Genomic DNA, 22,075 nt, shown 5'->3' on the forward strand with positions numbered 1-22,075 from the left:
TCTTTTGACAACGATTAGATTTGTTTGGTTAAAATAGAGTTCAAGGGCAAAAAGTAAGAGAGGAAGAGAGAATGGGTGATCTGGAAGGGTAGCTGAAAGCTAGATTGTAGAGAACCTTGAAAGGCCAGATCAGAGGGTTAGACTTTATGCTCTAGGTAATGGGAAACTAGATTTTTGAGCAAGCTATGACAACGACAAATCACCAACTTGACTGATTTTCAGAATTCATCCATTTGTATATAGGATTATTCAATCAGGGATGTGTATGTGCTTTTACTCCCTACTGTAGCCCTCATTCATACAATACTGTGCTTCTCCCCACTGAGCCTAGACTTAGTGTTTTTCTCAGCCTAGCACTCCATGTAACTAGTTCTGCTGCTACTGCTGCTAAGTCGCTTCAGTCGTGTCCGACTCTGTGCGACCCCGTAGAGGGCAGCCCACCAGGCTCCGCCGTCCCTGGGATTCTCCAGGCAAGAATACTGGAGTGGGTTGCCATTTCCTTCTCCAATCCATGAAAGTGAAAAGTGAAAGTGAAATCGCTCAGTCTAGTTGATGGTAATTGACAACCCTGGAGAGCTCTGTCATCCCTGGTTGAGAGGGTGGAAGGACTAGTGGTGGGGATTGTATTGTCTGCCTGAATAGTTTAGATATGAGAAAATTTGTCCTTGAATTAGAAAAGAAGGGATTTTTGTGGTGTAAGAAATTCAAGTACAGTTGCCTGGCCAGGCTAAATAGATGTTGAAGGAAAGAAAAATAAAAAACCCAGCTATACTGCATAGTCTTAGAATTTAGGGTATATCTAGTATATTCCTAGTTTATTTAGCTTCCCAAGTGGCTCAGTGGTAAAGAAGCCACCTACCGCTGCAGGAGATGCAGGTTTGATCCCCACTTTACTATTCTTGCCTGGGGAATGCCATGGACAGAGGAACCAGGCAGGCTGCAGTCCATGGGGTTGCAAAGAGTCAGACATGCCTGAGCAACTGAGCACAGACAGTTTATTGAGGAGGAAGAATGAAGGAAAATAAGTGACTCTGGTGGTATTATTAGCATAGGATCCCAAATATCTTATCTCCAGGAGATGTTTCATAAGGCTAATTTATTCCTAGTGGAAATTGCTAACTACTCAGTATGTTCTTTCAACCAAGAAACCTCTATTTCAGAGTCCCTTCCATTTTCTACTTTGTCAGAGAGCTTCTTATTTGTGGATTTGCAAAGGAGTCATTTGTCTGGTGTTGTAGTGATTTTCTGATAATGATAAGCTACTTAGCCATATAACATAAGAACATTCCAAGGCATCTTGTTTGAGAGTCAGAGATTCTCCTATCTAATAGTTGGAATTAAAGACTTTTGACTTCTTGTTTTCAGTTTTGGATGTGAGCTCCTTCTATATACTGTCTCTCATTTGTTTCTGCTTCCAGGGCCTTGCCCTGTGCCTGTAATAGACCCTTAAAAACTGAATCATGGTGGCATTGTTTTCTGAGTTCTTCTGTTTTTGAATAGTTGAAGAATCTGAGTCTAGAAGATATGATCCCCAGTGATGAAAATTATGTGGCTGGATTAATAAACTATGACTGGTGTGAAGACATTTCACCAAGAGGTGTGGCTACTCCACAAACACCACAGGTTGGTTATTTTTATTATTTAAAGTAAAATATGTTATCTCAATTATAAAAAATATCTAAGCTATGTAACATGAGATCTAATTTGTGCTTGCAAATTTCATGAATTCCTAAACCATTGAAAATATTAACAGGAGATTGTTGGGGTATAAATCAAAGGAAGCCAGTTATTTCCAAGTTGAATTCTTTTCATTTTGGAGTACTTTACTTCTCTTTTTTTTCCTTTCTTCCTCTCTCCTCCTGTTTACAGAATGAGGTATAATTTTTTTATTTTTTCTGGTAGAAGACATTTTTATTATCTTATTGGTTTTCTTTCATTTTATTATTTGTATTTTATTTATTTATTTATTTATTTTTATTAATTTTAATTGGAGGTTCATTACTTTACAATATTGTATTGGTTTTGCCATAAGGACATGGAAACAACCTAAATGTCCATCAGCAGATGAATGGATAAGAAAGCTGTGGTATATACACACAATGGAGTATTACTCAGCCATTAAAAAGAATACATTTGAATCAGTTCTAATGAGGTGGATGAAACTGGAACCTATTATACAGAGTGAAGTAAGCCAGAAAGAAAAACACCAATACAGTATACTAACACATATATATGGAATTTAGAAAGATGGTAACTATAACCCTGTATGGGAGACAGCAAAAGAGACACAGATATATAGAACAGTCTTTTGGACTCTGTGGGAGAGGAAGAGGGTGGGATGATTTGGGAGAATGGCATTGAAACATGTGTAATATCATATATGAAATGAGTCGCCAGCCCAGGTTCAATGCATGATACAGAATGAGGTATAATTTAAATGTCCCTGTTCCACAAACTTATCAATACTTGATATTTTTTGTATTTAATATTTTCTGATCTGATGAATGTGAAGTGATACCTCAGTGTGGTTTTTTTTTTTCCTTGACACAGTTTATTTTAATAAAAAATACAGCTGAACATTTATCACAGATTACATGAAACTATACACAATGACATTCTCTCTGCATAGTAACCAACACTGATGTGTATAACTTGATTTTTTTAGATGGATTACTTACAGTCTTTTAAAGTGCAATTTATTTAAGAGTTTAAGCAAATCATAGGATAAAGGATCTTTCTAATAAATGAGTAATGTTAAAAAGATGATATATTTGGATAAATCTTTCAAAAATCAGACTCAGTGTGGTTTTAATTTGTACTTTTTTGATTACGTTTGTATCTTTTCATATGTTGATCAGCCAATCTTTTTTTCCTGTTTTATGAAATGATTTTTTTTGTGTCTTTTGCCTATTTTTCTATTGGATTGTTTCTTTTCTCTTGTGGTATGGAGGCAATTCTAAGTTTAATTCTGACCCTTTGTTGGTTGTGTATTGCAGGTGTACAAGTATCTTATCTGAGTTTGTCACTTGTCTTTTTACTTTGATGGCAGGAGACATTAATTTTAATTTTAATGAGTTGTCAGTATTTTTCTTTATGGCTTGTAACTTTTGTATCTTTTAAAAGAAATCATTCTCCAAAAGTTATAAATGCATTCACACATATTGCTTCTCAAGTTTTAAAGCTTTTCCTTTCACATTTAAGTCTTTAATCTATGGAGAATTAATTCTCTTATATGGTGTGAGGTCGGGAATCAATTCTTCCTCTTATAACCAGTTGTGCCAGCACCATTATAAAGTGCAGTCTTTCTGCACTGATTCACAGTGGCACTTCTGTCAGATATCAAGTTGTTATATGTATGTCTGCTTCTGAGAAATATTTTGTTTCATTGGTTTATTTGCACCAATACCATCTGTCTTACCTCTTCAGTTTTATAATATTTCTTTTATCTGGATGGCTCATTTCCTCCCATCTTAGGCTTCTATAGGGATATCTTGGCTATTTCTTGTTCCTTTGCGTTTCTATGTACATATTAGAGTCATTTTGATAAATTTATAACTTTACATACACTTAAAAATTGAAATTACATTGGTTCTAAGATTCAATTTGGGAAAAAATTGAGGTCTGTACTCTGAAACCCCTCATCTGTAGACATAGTATACCTTCCTTTTTATTAGGTTTTAGTTAAGTGCTTTCGATAAAATTTTATAAATTTCTCCCAAAAGATCTTATATATCTTTTACTAGATTTATTCCTGAGTACTTTTATTTTTTATTGCTATTGGGAATGTTAGGCTTTTTAAAGTCACATTTTCTAACTGTCTAATACTGGTGTATAGATAAGAAATTGATTTTTGTGTATTGATCTTAAATTCAACAGCTTTCATAAACTCTTAAATTCTTATACTTTATATATTCTTTCACATATTATGAAAAATCAGCTGTGAATGATAGTTTTGTCACTTTATTTCCAATTCTCATGCCTTTCAGTTCAGTTCAGTCGCTCAGTCGTGTCCGACTCTTTGCAACCCCATGAGTCACAGCACGCCAGGCCTCCCTGTCCATCACTAACTCCCGGAGTTCACTCAGACTCATGTCCATCGAGTCAGTGATGCCATCCAGCCATCTCATCCTCTGTTGTCCCCTTCTCCTCCTGCCCCCAATCCCTCCCAGCATCAGAGTCTTTTCTAGTGAGTCAACCCTTCGCATGAGGTGGCCAAAGTACTGGAGTTTCAGCTTCAGCATCATTCCTTGCAGAGAACACCCAGGGCTGATCTCCTTCAGAATGGACTGGTTGGATCTCCTTGCACTCCAAGGGACTCTCATGCCTTTAGTGTCATTTTATTACTGTACTTAGTAGTCCTAACAATATAGCAGACATTCTGTGTTCTTCCCAACTGTAGAATGATGCTTCTAATATTTTACCATTAAATATGGTGCTTGTTTTTTCTTTTTCATTCCCCTTCACCCTCCCTTTCTCTGTTCTTCTTTCCCTTTTCCTGTTATCCCCCTTTTCCCTCTCATCCCCCTTTTCCCTCTCATCCCCCTTTTCCCTCTCTCTTCTCTGTGCCTCCCACCCCATATTTTTCAGACTAAGAAAATTTTCTCATCTATCCTGGTTTGCTTAAAAATTAAGAATGTCAGTTGCAGAAAAAAAGCTTAGACAGAATTCATCTGTTGAGATAATCATCTGGCTTTGTTCTTTCCGTTTGTTAATGTAGCATATGTTATATTAATAGATTTTATTTTAGAACAGTTTTGCATCCTTTGGATAAGCCCAGTTTGTCATGATGTATTTCTCTTTTTTACACGTTGCTGGGCTTAGTTTACTAATAATTTTCGTTTAGAATTTTTGCTTCTATGTTCTTAAGTGAGATTGGCCAGTTCTTTCTTAAATGACTTTTTTTTTTCTTTTGAAAATTTTAGTTTTGTTATGTATAAGTAATACATGGGTATATTCATCTTGTAAAAAAATTCAAACATTATGGAACTATTTTGAATAAAGAGTGAAAGTCTTTCTTCCCCTGTTCTTACATCCCATCCCATCTTATATTAATTGTATCTGATTGATATTAAGATTATAGTTTGTCTTTTAAAATGATTTGGAACATAGTCTTTTTTATTCCCTGAAATGGTATTTAAGAGCTATTAATTATATTTTCCTTGAGTGTATGATGGAGCTTATGTAACTGTCTGGGCTGGGAATTTTTCTGTGAGAAGCTAGTCAACTACTGATTCAGTTTTCTTTTGTGTTTATAGGACTACACAGTATTTCAATTTCTTCTGTCAGTTTGGTGAATTTTGTTTTTCTAGAAGTGTCCATTTCATTTAAGTTTTAAAATGTTTTGGCATAAAATCACTGGATACTATGGTCCCATGGACCTTTCACTCATTTTCCTCCAGTAGTTAATTTTGCATAACTGTGGTACAATTTTTTTTGGTTCTATACATTTTCAACTTCATAAATTACATTTTTAGAATGTAATGCTATTGATATTTGTTTTGATTGACTCACATTTCCCTTCATTTACTTACCCTTCTTATCTCTCAAATCCTTCATTCTAAAATTATTTTTTTTCTTCCTGAAGTGTATGCTTTAAAATTTCCTTTAGGGGAAGTCACAATTGATGGCAAACACTTTCTAAATCAGCTAAAATTGTCTTTTTTCACTTTCATTTTTGGAATGTAGTTTCTCTGTATATTGATTTCTAGTTTGTCAGTTATTTTACACTCTTCATTTTGAATATATTATTCCACTCTTCCCCCCCCCCACCCCATTCTCCTAGAGATAGTTTTTTTTTTAATTAATAAAGAAATGTTTAGTTGCTAAGTCATGTCCAACCCCGTGAACTGTCTCCCACCAGGCTCCTCTGTCCATGGGATTTCCCATGCAAGAATATTGGAGTGGGTTGCTATTTCCTTCTCCTCCACTGTCTTCCTGCTTCTGTGGTTACCATTGAGTAATCAGTGTCAGCAATTTGCCAGCGAGTTTGGAAAACTCAGCAGTGGCCACAGAACTGGAAAAGGTCAGTTTCATTCCAATCCCAAAGAAGAGCAATGACAAAGAATACTCAAACTACTGCACAATTGCACTCATCTCACATGCTAGCAAAGTAATGCTCAAAATTCTCCAAGCCATGAACTTCCAGATGTTCAAGCTGGATTTAGAAAAGGCAGAGGAACCAGAGATCAAATTGCCAACATCTGCTGGATTATCGAAAGAGCAAGAGAGTTCCAGAAAAACATCTACTTCTGCTTTATTGACTATGCCAAAGCTTTTGACTATGTGGATCACAACAAACTGGAAAATTCTTCAAGAGATGGGAATACCAGACCATCTGACCTGCCTCTTAGAAATCTGTATGCAGGTCAAGAAGCAACAGTTAGAACTGGACATGGAACAACAGACTGGTTCAAATAGGGAAAGGAGTATGTCAAGGCTGTATATTGTCACCCTGCTTATTTAACTTACATGCAGAGTACATAATGAGAAATGCTGGACTGGAGGAAGCACAAGCTGGAATCAAGATTGCCAGGAGAAATATCAGTAACCTCAGATAGGCAGACGATACCACCCTTATGGCAGAAAGTGAAGAACTAAAGAGCCTCTTGATGAAAGTGAAAGAGGAGAGCAAAAAAGTTGGCTTACAACTCCTCATTACAACATTCAGAAAACTGAGATCATGACATCTGGTCCCATCACTTCATGGCAGATAGATGGGGAAACAATGGAAACAGTGACAGACTATTTTGGGGGACTCCAAAATCACTGCAGATGGTGACTGCTGCCATGAAATTAAAAGACGCTTGCTCCTTGCAAGAAAAGCTATGACCAACCTAGATAGTGTATTAAAAAGCAGAGACATTACTTTGCCAACAAAGGTCTGTCTAGTCAAAGCTATGATTTTCCAGTAGTCATGTCTGGATGTGAGAATTGGACTATAAAGAAAGCTGAGTGCTGAAGAATTGATGCTTTTAAACTGTGGTGTTGGAGAAGACTCTTGAGAGTCCCTTGGACTGCAAGGAGATCCAACCAGTCCATCCTAAAGGAAATCAGTCCTGAATATTCATTGGAAGGACTGATGCTGAAACTGAAACTCCAATACTTTGGTCACCTGATGTGAACTGACTCATTGGAAAAGACCCTGAATGCTGGGAAAGATTGAAAGTGGGAGGAGAAGGGGAATACAGAGGATGAGGTGGTTGGATGGCATCACCTACTGGCATGCCATCACATGGCATCACATGAGTTTGAGTAAACTCTGGGAGTTGGTGAGGGACAGGGAGGCCCAGCATACTGCAGTCCATGGGGTCACAAAGAGTTGGACACGACTGAGCGACTGTACTGAATCAGTGTCAGTCAGGTTGCTTTCTAGTTAGTCTTTTCTCCCTGGCTCTTTTTAGGATTTTCTCTTTGCTTTTGGTGTTCTGCAGTCTCATTGTTAGGTGTACTGTCTGGGTGAGTAGTGTCTTCTAGAGTTGTACAACTTGGCAAATATAGATATGGATTTCTTTTTGTTTGCAATTCATTGTGTTTCCTGCATTTGAGGATTTGTACCTTTAATTAATTTTAGAAAATATCTTGAGTACTGCTCTTTCATTGCCTCTTATCTATTTCTGGAACATATAATAGATATATGTTAGACCATAGAAGGAAATGGCAACCCACTCCAGTGTTCTTGCCTGGAGAATCCCAGGGACGGAGGAGCCTGGTGGGCTGCCGTCTAAGGAGTCGCACAGAGTCGGACACAACTGAAGTGACTTAGCAGCAGCAGACCATAGAGCTTCGTCTTCCATTTATTTTAAACTCTCTTTCATATATCCCATATCTTTCTCTCTAAGCTGTATTCTAGATCGTTTCAGATTTATTTCACATTCATGTTCTTTTTTCATTTCTATCTATCTGCTATTTGACATGTCCATTGAATTTTTCATTTTTATCATTGCATTATTTCTAGGGATTTTTATTCTTTTTCAAAATTGCTTTAACATTTTCCTTTTCATGTTTTAAATTTTTTATTATTTCAAACATATGAACATATTTATGTTCTGTACTTGATAATTTTAATATCTTACATCTTTTGGGGTCTGTTTCTTTTGTTTATTTTTTCTCCTGACTTTTGCTCATGGTGTTTGTATCATTTGTGATTTTTTTTAATAGGCTCATTTTTCTTGGAACTCTTTGGGAATGCTTTGAGGCTTGGATTAAGGGTTGAGGTCTTGGGTTGTGCTGGATTGAAGCTTTTCTTTCAGATAGGAATTGTGTTTCCTTTTGTCATGTTCCTGGAATACAACCATTTAGGACTAGAACTATTTTAAATCAAATTCTAAGGCTGAAATTTCTGGGATATGAATTTGAGCTCCAAACCTGTGTGAAGACTGTCCTGTGGTTACTCAGCAGTTGTTAAAGGAACATAACCAGAGCCATAACCAGGACAGACAGGTGTTTTTGCCGACTCCTTTACAGGGCAGGTTTAAATTTATTCACCCTTTCATTTTTGTTTTGGCCCCTCCTGGCTTTACCTGGAAGCTTTGGCTCTAACTTAGCACCTTGCATAGGTCTCATCTCCTGCAGTAGATTATGCGAGAGAGTGGGTAGATGCCCTTAGGGCAGCAGACAGTTTCAGACTTGATCACATTTCTACATTCATGCTGCTGTTTTTTATTTGACCTCTGAGGATTTTCCTATCTTTTCTGCAAGCTCAACCATAAATTTAAAAGGATTAAGACATATTTTCTATGCAACATTTCTGTTAGAACATTTGAACAGTTTTTCTATGCTGGTCATTGACTAAACTTTTATTTCTTGGTACATATTAGAAGCAAACTGGCAGTTTAGATATGGGAGGCAATTCTTAGGGATTTATTTGTGGCCATCCTCAATTGCCTAGAATCTGGGTGTGTTTGATTAAATACAGCTTGAAACATGTTGAAAATTACCTGTCAATAGAACAGCCTAAAGTGATCTACATGTACTAACTAAAGAGAACTGAATATACATTTTCAAATTTCCTGGTATCACCAATAATATCCTCTTGATAGTGTTTCATTTTAATAAAAATGGTGCAAGGTAATTTGCAAATGATTAAGGCATGTTGTAAAGAAATTGACTTTTCTTCTTCAGTGTGCTTTATCCAGTAACTTTTTTTTTTCCAGTTTGCCAAGCATTGGACAGAATCAAATGGCCTGGAATCTACATCATTAACTCCAGTATTATGCAGGGCATCTGCCAATAAATTAAAGAACAAAGAAAATGTGTATACTCCTAAGTCTGCTGTAAAGAATGAAGAGTGCTTTGTATTTCCTGAGCCAAAGACTCCAGTTAATAAGAACCAGTATAAAAGAGAAATACTCACTACACCAAATCATTACAGTACACCCTCAAAAGGTATTTGCTGTTTAGATTAAACAGAAGCAAAATATCTCGAAATTCCTTCTTCTTACCATGCTAAATAAACATATAGCAGATCAGAAATGGCTAGCATTGCCCTCAGGAATTATAGGAGAAGCCAGGCTGTTTTTTAAGCATATGTTATTTGCATTAGCTGGAATGAAAGCATATTAATCAACTTCAGGTTTTTCTCAAATGTTATTAAGTTTTTCTCTTTCCCACATTTATAGAGTTGAATCATAGCATCATAGAATATCAAAGGTGAAAGGCAAGTTATAGCTGATTTAATCCCCCTACCCTTTTCACACGGAGAAGGCAAGGGCAACCCACTCCAGCACTCTTGCCTGGAAAATCCCATAGATGGAGGAGCCTGGTGGGCTGCAGTCCATGGGGTCGCTGAGAGTTGGACACTACTGAGCGTCTTCACTTTCACTTTTCCCTTTCATGCATTGGAGAAGGAAGTGGCAACCCACTCCAGTGTTCTTGCCTGGAGAATCCCAGGGATGGGGGAGCCTGGTAGGCTGCCATCTATGGGGTCGCACAGAGTCAGACATGACTGAAACGATTTAGTACCCTTTTTACAACGGAGGAAGCTGAGACTCAGATGAGTGAAGGGATCTGCCCAAGGTTGTACATGTCGGCTGAGACCTTGCTTGCCCCTCTGCCCCCGAATGGAATGACTCCGTTCAAGTCTTTGCTGAGCCCTTCTTACTCGTCTGGAGCTCCAGTTCTGGTGTCTGATCCTGTTCTGCCTGTTCTATTACTGATGCCCTTCCGGATACCTAGAGCTGTGTCCATATTACAGCTGTCTCATTTACCTTGATTTCCTCTTCATTTTAATCATCACCAATTATTCAAGCTGTTTCCTTGGTGACATCTCAGTGTTTTCATAGCTGATCTTATCTGGGCACATTCTACTGTGTCACTCCGTTTAAAACATAGTGCCTGGAACTGAATCCAGTTTTCTAGTACAAGGTCTCACCAGGGTGAGACAGTGTCATGAGAGTAGCCTCTGTCTTGCTTTACTGTGACATGGCATAGTACCTAGCTGGAGCCATACTTGGTATCTTGTACCTACTAGGTGCCTGCATGCCTGCCAAGTTGCTTCAGTCTGCGTGACTCTTTGTGACCCCCTGGTCTGTAGCCCTCCAGGCTCCTCTGTCTGTGGAATTCTCCAGTCAAGAATACTGGAGTGGGTTGCCATGCACTCCTCCAGGGGATCTTCCTGACCCAGGGATCAAACCTGTGTCTTTCATGTCTGCATTGGCACGCAGGTTCTTTACCCCTAGTGCCACCTGGGGGAAACCTAGTGCCTGGTATATAATGGGGGCCATTTCTGTTGAATGAAGAAATGAATAAATTAGAGACAGCCTGAAGGGATTTTATTTACTGTGATCTAGTCTTTGTCACTTTAAAGAAATGACACCTAAACTTTATTAGTTTTCTTTCCAGCAATTGTGACCTACGTGTGTGTTAGGTTAAAATCTTAATGAACCTACACTGGGAAACATTGTCTTGTGAATGGCTGCCCACATCCTGCCATTGTGTTTCCAGTTTGCTAACTGACTAACTGATAGCCAGTTCTAGAGTCTGCTTCTTGTACATAAAGATATTATGAAACACTTGGTGAGAATATTTGCTGGAAGTTCTGTTGATAGCATTATCCAGTTGAATCAACACTTTCCCTAAAATCATGAGGCTGGTTTGGTGTGATGTGTGAAAGCCTGTGGTTATTTATGAGTGTTAATGAGATAATATTTGCACACAGTAATTGCTGCTGTTGCATTGTATCTCTTTCTCTTCTCTTATTTCTCTTAATATACCTACAAGGGCCTTTGTGAGTTGTGAGGTTGAGTAGGGAACTAGAATGGACCTTTAACTCATCGTAACCCATTCAGGGCTTTCTAAAAAAAAATTATTAAAAAAAAATAGTCCCTTCTATTATTGACTTTCAATAAAAAATTTATGTAATTCTGAAAGTTTTGAAAATATAGGTAGCTTAGAATTTATAATCTTAAAGTGTCATTAATTTACATATCTTGTCCCTGTGAGAGATTACATTGGTCAGAAGCTATTTTTGGCCATTTTTCTTTAAACATAAGGGCTGCCAAGAGAAGCAGTGGCCAAAGCCCCAACTGATAGCCTCCATCAGCACTTTGTATTTTACTTTTGCTCTGAGTCATTTTTTTAATATTTATTTTTTATTACTATTTTGCTGCTCTGGGTCCTCATTGCAGCATGTGGGATCTAATTCCCTGACCAGGGATCAAACCTGAGCCACCTGCATTGGAAGCATGGAGTCTTAGCAACTGGATCAAAAGGGCAGTCCCTCTGAGTCATTTTTTGACCTAAGAATTAGTTTTATTTTTCTGAATCCTGTCTAGTCCATTTAATGAGAGTTTGTTGAAGGGTAACTATGTATGGTAGTAGAAGCCCTCAGTACACAAAGATGAATATTGTTTTCATAGGTATTGTTGATTAATCTTATTTTCTTGTTCTTGGGGAACCAGTGAGAGTAATGCTATATAGTCATAAATAAAACAAAACCCCTGATCTCTTACAACCTTGGTATCTTATATTTCTAAGCAGTATACAACTTTTAGATCATGAACAAAAAGTTAGCTAATTAACAGTAGCCAGATTGCTAATGCAGGTTTGTTGCAAACTATATCAGTTACAAATACACTGCTAGAATAGAACCCCAAATTCTGGAATATGGAGTATAAAAATAACTAAAGCTCGCAACCTCTTTAATAACTTGTCAGCTTTCACAGGGGACTGTTCTCTTTGCCTGACAGAAGTTGAAAGGGCTATGAATTGAGTTAATACCTCTCAGTAATATATCAATTAAAGGTATAAATACAGATTGACTTTTATTTATAGAAAGGAGAATCAGTAATCATAAAGTATTATTTATATATTCTATTTAGATTTTTCATGTGATATTTATAACAAAATCGTAAGCATGGCCTCAGTTTTACAGTGAAGAAAAAGCAGAGTCACACTTGTAAAGCAAAATGATTTTGTTTTTATTATAAATCTCATGGAAACATTTCTTTAAAGAATTAGCACGTTGACATCACTGGGCAAGTGATTACAATATTTCTGAGCCAGTGAATGAGGTGATACATGCATTATTGATAAAAATTTTGAAACCATAGCGTGTAAACTACATATGGTTTGTATTTGTTGTTTTTCTAATAGCTGGAAACCAGTTCCTGAAAGAAACCCCAATTAAAATGCCAGTAAATTCGACAGGAACAGAGAAGTTAATAACAGGAGTCATTAGCCCTGAGAGGCGGTAAGTGTTCAGTTTTTAAGACTCGTTTGCTCTTCAGTGTAAGTAACCAGATTTCCTTTTTTCATATATGATAAACCCAATTAAAGTAAACCAGCATGTGAATTCTGTCAGGGACTGTAGGAATGTGTGTATAAACATAGTCTGTGGTCATTACTGAGGATGTTGACACTGCCTTCCTCAGGGGGCAGTTGTGAGACTCATCAGCAGTAGGATTGACACCTTAACTTAAAATACAGCAGGGGCTTCTTTGGTGACTCAGAGGTAAAGCATCCCCCTGCCAGTGCAGGGAACATGGATTTGATCCCTGATCTGGGGTGATCCCACATGTTGCAAAGCAGCTAAGCCTGTGAACCACAACTATTGAGCTTGTGCTCTAGATCCTGGGAACTGGACCTACTGAAGCCTGTGAGCCCTGGAGCCTGTGCTCCCCAACAAGAGAAGCCACCGCAATGAGAAGATTGTATACTGCAACTGGAGAGTAGCCCCTGCTCGCCACAACCAGAGAAAAGCCCGTGTCCCAGTGCGGACCCAGCACAGCCAAAAATAAATAAATAAAGTAAAAAAAATACAGCTGGCTGGGAGGCTGGGGCCGGGGTTCCTGTGCTGAGGCCCATCTTTCCCTGCACTTCTGCCAATGGAGTATAGATGTCTACTAACAGAAGCAAAGAGTCAGACATGATTGAGCGTGCACACATGGCATTATTACTCACTTTCTTGATATAATGAGATTGTGGTTATGTAGGAAATATTGACACATTGATGTGTATTGAAGTGTTTTAGAATAAAGGGTTGTGATATCTTCAGATGGGTTACTTTGATGGCTTATTTTTAATATATTTATTATATATACATAAAGACTGGTTCCAAATAGGAAAAGGAGTACATCAAGGCTGTATATTATCACCCTGCTTATTTAACTTATATGCAGAGTACATCATGAGAAACGCTGGGCTGGAGGAAGCACAAGCTGGAATCAAGATTTCCAGGAGGAATATCAATAACCTCAGATATGCAGATGACACCACCCTTATGGCAGAAAGTGAAGAGGAACTAAAAAGCCTCTTGATGAAAGTGAAAGAGGAGAGTGAAAAAGTTGGCTTAAAGCTCAACATTCAGAAAACGAAGATCATGGCATCTGGTCCCATCACTTCATGGCAAATAGATGGGGAAACAGTGGAAACACTGTCAGACTATCTTTTTGGGCTCCAAAATCACTGCAGATGGTGACTGCAGCCATGAAATTAAAAGACGCTTACTCCTTGGAAGAGAAGTTATGACCAACCTAGATAGCATATTCAAAAGCAGAGACATTACTTTGCCAACAAAGGTCCGTTTAGTCAAGGCTATGGTTTTTCCAGTGGTCATGTATGGATGTGAGAGTTGGACTGTGAAGAAAGCTGAGCGCCGAAGAACTGATGCTTTTGAACTGTGGTGTTGGAGAAGACTCTTGAGAGTCCCTTGGACTGCAAGGAGATCCAACCAGTCCATTCTAAAGGAGATCAGCCCTGGGTGTTCTTTGGAAGGAATGATGCTAAAGCTGAAACTCCAGTACTTTGGTCACCTCATGCAAAGAGTTGACTCATTGGAAAAGACTCTGATGCTGGGAGGGATTGGGGGCAGAAGGAGAAGGGGGACGACAGAGGATGAGATGGCTGGATGGCGTCACTGACTCGATGGCTGGATGGCGTCACTGACTCGATGGCGTCACTCGTCTGAGTGAACTCCGAGAGATGGTGATGGACAGGGAGGCCTGGTGTGCTGCGATTCATGGGGTCGCAAAGAGTCGGACACGACTGAGCAGCTGAACTGAACTGAACTGATACATAAAGAAAGCAAATGTGACAAAATATAATATTAATCTAGAAGGATATGTGGGTGGTGGTTATGTATTTTGCTCAACTCTTCTACAGATTTGACATTAAAAATAAAAAAGGTAGGGAAAAATAATTTTGGCATTTGGCTCGGGGGACAGGTGATGGCTGCATTTGGGTGGGAGATGGCTTTCGTGCTCCCTGAAGAAGAATAAGATGGTCTGGCCTGGGCATACCTGGCACCTATCAGGCATGACAAAAGCACCTCTGTGAGGGGCCAACAGGTGGAAGTGCAGCTCCTACTCATGAGGTTTTTGGGTTTTTTCCCCTTAGGTGTCGCTCAGTAGAACTCAATCTCAACCAAGTACATGTAGAGGAAACTCCAAAAAGAAAAGGAACCAAAGTGTTTGGGAGCCTCGAGAAGGGGTTGGATAAGGTTATCACAGTGCTTACCAGGAGCAAAAGGAAAGGCTCTGTCAAAGATGGGCCAAGAAGACTAAAGGTAGGTGGACTGGAATTCTTTAATATGGATTTTAGAAGCTGACTGCTAATTGTACTATTTTTTTTTCAAAAGTACTGAATGCGTGAATTGATTAGTATTTTTAATTTACTTATTCATCTGTTTAGCTAATACGTACATATTTTTTGAGCACCTAAAATATATATGTTACTATGCAGTGGGCTTAATGCAGAGGTAGATTACATACAGTTGGTCTTTTGGGTGGACAAATAACTAAAATTTAAATATTCAAGTCCAGGTAGGGGGATTAATCTCAGAGGCAACATGGAGACGAGGAAGCATGGGGCGTGTATGAGGAACTGTCTTAAGGGTGGGAACTTGTGCTCAGCTGTCCTATTTCTGGTACACAGAAGAGTCCCTGACACATGGGTGCATTTGTAGGCCCTCACAAAATATTTGAATGCAGGGGAAGTTAATTTGAACTTTGAGTGTGGTGTGTGTGAGAAGAATAGCAACAGGCCCAGAAGGGAGGCTGGGTGCTTCAGGGGAGAATGTTGAGATCTCATTTATGTTCTGCCTTAAAGTGAGAGAAGATAGGACTTCTCCATTAGTATCTGTTACCTGGTAGAACTTACATAATTCACTGGAGTTTTATGTTTCATATGACTGTTTATTAGGCATATTTTATCCTTTTATTCTGAGATTTCTCTAGTTGGAGACAGTTGTGAGATATTTCAAACCCTGACACTGGGATTATGAAAATCACATGTCATTTCTATGAGAACAGTAAATAAAGAAGATTAAGGAAACTTGTCCAATTATATACATTATTGAGATGCTAAGCAGTTATCAAATACTAATGGATAACATCCTTGAAATGTTCACCTATGTAAATTGTTTGGAACTTGAATGCATTTTTCAGTAGGAGCTGCTGTGATACTGGCTTTCTAGGTATTTCCCAGTGCTTCCAGAATGTAGGAGAAAAATGACAAGATGGGAATGAGAAACCTGGGTTATAGCCTCAGCTTCATACAGTGTAGCTTGGCTAAATCATTTTATCTCTGACTTTCTCAATGTCTTTATTTGTAAAAACGAGAGAATGTCTCTGGCAGCTTCACAGAGTTGGGATATGTAAACAAGACTGTATGAAATGCTACATTGCATGTGAAATGCTTTATTGATATAAGGTGTTCCAGTGTCAAGTATCATTATTTTTGTCAGTTTTGAGCATTTTAACCCCAGTGTAGCAGAACCACAGTTCTAATTAGCACATCTGAACATCTGAAACTTTATCTAACTTTGGATCTTTAAAGTTTTTCAGAACTGAAGGACTTGTTTTCGGAGATTAGCCTCATTTTTCCACCTGGTTGTTAAGTTAAAAATTATAAACTTACAGAAAATTAAAAGGATGGTACAAAGGGATTTTCCTGGTGGTCCAGTGGTGCCACTGCAGGGAACATAGGTTTGATCCCTTGGGGAACTAGGATCCCACAAGCTGTGAGATGGGGCAAAAAAAAGATAAAAGATGGTACGAAGAACACCTTAGTTTTTTGAGATAACAAACCATATGTAGTTAAACCCTCTTTTAGGAAGGAGTCTTTAAAAATCTGAATTTTAAATAGATAAAACAAGAGCACTTCTTTATTTTACAAAAGGAATAACTTGAATTGTGATTTGAAAGTGTGTAGTTTGTTATTATCTTGAAAAGACCAAGTTAATTTGGTGAAAAAGTCCTGAGTTGGAAACCAAGAGACAGAGGAGCTTGTCATAGCTGTGCCTCTTGTTCCTCTTATAACCTGAAACTGAGGTTCCTGAACTCCAGTCATTTGACAGTCACCTTTATATCGGCATATCAGTGTATAATCTACACTGTAATTTTTCTGATACTTTCTTTATATGATGCATTTTAGTATATGTGCTGCCAAAGTGAGCATTCTATGATGCAGAATTAAAATAGATTTAGAGGTATAATTGACATGCAATAATCTGCATATATTAAAAATGTACAATTCATATACTTTGGCATGCAGAATGCACTTGCGAAACCACCACAATCAAGATGACTTTTTAAAAGCTTGTATTTATTTAAAAGGAAATCATATATTATTAGTTTTTGCTAATTATATTTTTCTAAATCAGATTGGAACAAATACGTAAAAATGTTTATCTGGGGACTTCCCTGGTGGTCTAGTGGTTCAGACTCCGTACTTCTGCTGCACGGGGTACAGTCTTGAACTCTTGTCAGGGAACTAAGATCCCGCATGCTATGCAGTGTGACCCAAAAAAAGTATACATGTGCCACTTAGAGTTATAAGTCCAGTTATAATTTTTTTTATCACATTTTGGGAAACCCCATCTTAAGAAACTTAAATTTCTTCTTTGGGTCATAGGTTCTTCATTTGAAAAGTAAGGTAGTGGGGTCTTTTCCAACCTCAGCATTTTGTTATTTATAAAAAGAACTGAAATCTTAAAGACATAGAAGGTATAATTTTGTTTGACAATAAAGGTAGTAGTAGGAAGGCAGAGATTCTTGTCTGTCTCTGGGACCTATTAAAACAGTGCTTGGCACCTAGTAAGCCTTCAATAAATAGTTGCTGGATGAATGGATAGACAGTTACCAATTAGGAATGAAATTATTTCTGAGAAATATGCTGTGAGTGAATGAGGGAAACCTGTTATATTCATTCCTTCATAGAATTTTCATAGAATCAGGTCCTGAGATTCTATAAAATTCCTTAAGTAATCAAGAAAGAATTAAGGAAACACATCCAACTATATACAAGTGAAATTTCCTAGGGCATTTTTTTCTCACAGTTTACACTGCAGGAATCTTTATCACAGTGTAGGAAGGGGGAAATAGGTAGAGCTCGGAGAAATAGACATTATTCAATATTTATTTACTTATTTAAAAACCTGGTAGGAGAGGAAGATGCAAGTATAAAAATTGATGATATGGAGGTTATTACTAATAAACATGATTTCTCTAGGCTCTCCCAGTACCATCTCAGTCCAACTTACTAAGAGTTGATTGTAAATTCTGTTTGTCTTGAAATATTTCCACTTGAAATGGTACTATATTGGGGATCTCTAAATCAGGTAGGATGGTCTTTGTGTTGATGTAAGGATTTACTTCTCACCCCTCCTTTTTCTTTTTTAAGCCTCACTATAATGTGACTACAACCAGATTAGTGAATCCAGATCAACTCTTGAATGAAATAATGTCTGTTCTTCCAAAGAAGCATGTTGACTTTGTACAGAAGGGGTAAGAAGCATGTTTGTATCTATTACTTGATGTCTTTTGAACTTTGAGAAAATATAGGTTGAGTCCCCTCTCCCCTTATTAAAAATATGTATTTCTTCCATCTCATTTTTTCCAAAAAAGCTTTTATGATAATGTCTGTGTTTATAATTTATTCTCTCTTGTTTTATATGGGCTTTAGAAGTTTTTTAAGTGACCATATTGTCACCGCTTTCAAAGTTAGACTTTTCAAAATAGAAAAATCTGAATTTCTTCCAGTTTTCTTTTGCTTCTTCTATTTTTCTTTAATGTTGTGCTTAACAATAATATTTCTGAATTGTAATCTAAATTTATGAGATACCTCAAACAAATCAAGGATATATATATATACACTCCTCTTTATGATGTCTATGTGATAGGATTGGTTTTCAGTACTTTAGAAAGTATGTCACTTTTTCTCTTTCCCACTGTTGAGTGAACTGCCATCAAAACCTCCTGGGTCATGATCTCATGGTTTGGACAGCCAGAATGCTTCTGGTTACTTAAGATGTTCATATTTCTAAGCATTTCCACTTAGTTATGTCTCTCTAAAATTTCATTTTTAAAGCACTAACAGAAGAATGAAAGCACTAAACTAGAAGAATGAAAAAACTGACTTAAAACTCAGCATTCAAAATACTAAAATCATGGCAAATAGAAGGGGGGGAAAAATTGAAACAGTGACAGGTTTTGTTTTCTTGAGCTCCAGAATCACTGTGGACATGACTGCAGCCATGAAATTAAAAGACTCTTGCTCCTTGGAAGGAAAGCTATGATAAACCTAGACAGTGTATTAAAAAGCAGAGATATCACTTTGCCAACAGAGCTATGGTTTTTCCAGTAGTCATGTACAGATGTGAGAGTTGGACCATAAAGAAGGCTGAGTGCCAGAGAATTGATGCATTCAAATTGTGGTGCTAGAGAAGACTCTTGAGAGTCCCTTGGACTGCAAGGAGATCAAACCAGTCAATCCTAAAGAAAATCAACCCTGAATATTCATTGGAAGAACTGGTGCTGAAGCTCCAATACTTCGGCTACCTGATGCAAAGAGCTGACCTATTGGAAAAGGCTCCAATGCTGGGAAAGATTGAAGGCAAAAGGAGAAGGGGGCAACAGATGATGAGATGGTTGGATAGCATCACTGACTCAATGGCCATGAATTTTAGCAAACTCTGGGAGATAGAGATGGACAGGGAAGCCTGGTGTTCTGTAGTCCATGAGGTCACAAAGAGTTAGACATGACTTAGTGACTGAACAATGACAAAGAAGAGCCACTAATAAATTAACAAAAATATTTAAATGGAACAGTCAATAGAGAGAAGATTTTAAGAAAGAATCTTTTGCAACAGTAATTTTACTTTTCACTATCTCTAAGTGTTGGCAAGCACTCCTTATGTGAATCCTGGCTTTCTTCTTCAGATGTCATTAGAACACATCTAACCCTGACTTGCTCTTCATGCTTGGGGTTTATTCACAGTTGCAGAACCTCTCATGAACGAATCTATATGAGAAAGCTTTCAATTATTTTTCCTTTAGCATACAATCTGTCAGATCATTAACTGGCTACTAACCAATAATCTGTTCCTTGAACTTCCTGATCCACCCAAAGGTCTGCCTTGATCCCTTATTTTTCTTTTTATCTTACCTGTTTTTACTTTCTTTGTGACAAAGCAGAATAATGAACTTTTCAGTGGTGTGGTGTCACTAATCTCTGTTATATTCCATTACTATCTTTTTCCAATGAAGAAGAATCACGTTTTATCTTTGATGTGACTACATTGCTCTGTGCTTCATCTTCCCATCAGGAATCTTAACTACAGGGTATACCTTATGGCATTTCTGGTATTGACTGCTTATTTTTAATAGATCAAGCCCCAAAGGACACAAGTAAGAAAAAGAGTGATATATTTTATAATTCTGCCCTAAAGTGTTATAATGATCATAACCTCTTATTACTGTTAGAAAATCGGGCTTCCCTTGTGGCTCAGCTGGTAAAGAATCTGCCTGCAAAGTGGGAGACCTGGGTTCTATCCCTGGGTTGAGAAGGTCCACCCACTGGAGAAGGGAAGGGCTACCCACTCCTGGAGAATTCCACAGACTATATAGTCCATGGGGTTGCAAAGAGTTGGACACAACTGAACAACTTTCACATTCACTATTAGAAAAACCTCAAAAACGTGTTTCTTACTAACAGGTTGGTGGCTTCAGCTTAATTTATATGAAAGACAGAAGTTCTGATGAAGTGCACAAAATAAAATATTCTTCATCTTCCTTCTGCTTTCTTTTGTTGTGAACATTGTGGAAATGGCCTAATGTTCACAGGTTACACCATTGAAAGAGCTGCATAAAGGATGCCAAAAGATTTCTTAAGCATGAATGGTTTGTATAGCTATGAATAAAGCACTTTTCTTTGGAGCAAGGGAGAATTCTGATAAAGCCTTTTCAGCTTTTTTTTTTTTTTTTTAAGATTCTGTTTCAGCTTTTGGGAAAACACTAGTCATACTCCATCACTAATGCATAGCTAGGTCATCTGGAAACTGTAAACAGTACTACCTTGCTTAATATGAAATCATGGTTCATTTTCCCACTGGCCTCCTAGAGGCTTAGAAATCTCTTGTATTATACAGAATATTCATGATTCTCCTACTAACTGGCTTCTTATCTTGTTTTTCACAGCTATACACTGAAGTGTCAAACACAGTCAGATTTTGGCAAAGTGACAATGCAGTTTGAACTAGAAGTGTGCCAGCTTCAAAAACCCGATGTGGTGGGTATCAGGAGGCAGCGGCTTAAGGGTGATGCCTGGGTTTACAAGAGATTAGTGGAAGACATCCTATCTAGCTGCAAGGTTTAATTGATGGATGTTTTCCATTCTACTTGATGACACAGCCTATGTGGAGCCTGGTGTGATTGGTTTGATTTTTTCAAGTCCACTGGAAGTACAAACTCATGTCTAAAGAGCTGTCTCAAAGACCAATGTCTTTGTTTTTAGACAAAAGACACTATTTTGTGGGTGAACCTAAGGCAAGCCCATCTGTTATTATCTATTACTGTCTTTTTAAATCATGTGCTTTATATATTTAATAACTGTTTACTTTCTTAGAGTCACTTCCATACATGAATGTAAGCTCTTAACTATATCTTCTTTTTAATGTGTAATTTCTTTCTGAAATAAAATCATTTGTGAACATAGCAGGCTTCTCCTCTTCTTTGTATTTAATTTTGATCCAAATAAAACCTCAAATGGCTTCTTGACTATTAAGTAGAGACTATTTGGAGTATGTTTTATCTGTTATCAAATATGCCTTGGGCAGAAAAACAGATAAGAATTCATTTGCATAATTTTTCCTGTCTCTGATTTAAGTAGGATTTATTGAGATCGTTAACTAAGTCACAGCTGTGGTTACCAGAGTTAAACAACACATTTAATATGTTGAATAAAAGAGTGTTGACTTCAGTAAGTGTGTTCAGTCAACAATGATAAGTATCTGAACTATGAACCCCCATGAAATGTTACTTTATAGTAATTTTCCATAAGTCTCAAGGTTGGCCTCAAACTTGTCTTTTTATTCCATTTTACTGGTCTCTAAAGGTCAACACTAAAGTTATATTTGTATGGATTTACAAGTTAAACTAGTTGGAGAAAAAAATAGCAGTGTTTCTAGTCAGTAGTGAGGAAATGTCTTATCATTCATTTGTTCAGTAAACATTTGCTAAGTGCTTATAAGCATTAGGTTCTAGGACTGAATATCAAACTGTCTAATAAACTCAAGTTCAGTCTATTAGCAGGTTGTGTATGTGTAAGTCACTTCAGTCATCTCCATCTCTTTGTGACCCTA

General features: G+C 37.6%; 1 protein-coding gene across 1 annotated transcript in view; it reads left to right on the forward strand.

The window, feature by feature from the left end:
• Positions 1-21,115, forward strand: part of MELK (maternal embryonic leucine zipper kinase) — a 66,133-nt gene extending 45,018 nt beyond the window's left edge. The window contains exons 12-17 of the mRNA XM_052645114.1: positions 1,501-1,623; positions 9,153-9,384; positions 12,592-12,688; positions 14,833-15,001; positions 18,118-18,221; positions 20,913-21,115. Of these exons, the coding sequence (XP_052501074.1) occupies positions 1,501-1,623; positions 9,153-9,384; positions 12,592-12,688; positions 14,833-15,001; positions 18,118-18,221; positions 20,913-21,090 (903 nt within the window). The 3' untranslated portion in view covers positions 21,091-21,115. The remainder of the gene's footprint in view (positions 1-1,500; positions 1,624-9,152; positions 9,385-12,591; positions 12,689-14,832; positions 15,002-18,117; positions 18,222-20,912) is intronic.
• The last annotated feature ends 960 nt before the right edge of the window (positions 21,116-22,075 follow it).

The sequence above is a fragment of the Budorcas taxicolor genome, chromosome 8 (genome assembly GCF_023091745.1).
Source record: "Budorcas taxicolor isolate Tak-1 chromosome 8, Takin1.1, whole genome shotgun sequence".
Classification (NCBI taxonomy): domain Eukaryota; kingdom Metazoa; phylum Chordata; class Mammalia; order Artiodactyla; family Bovidae; genus Budorcas; species Budorcas taxicolor.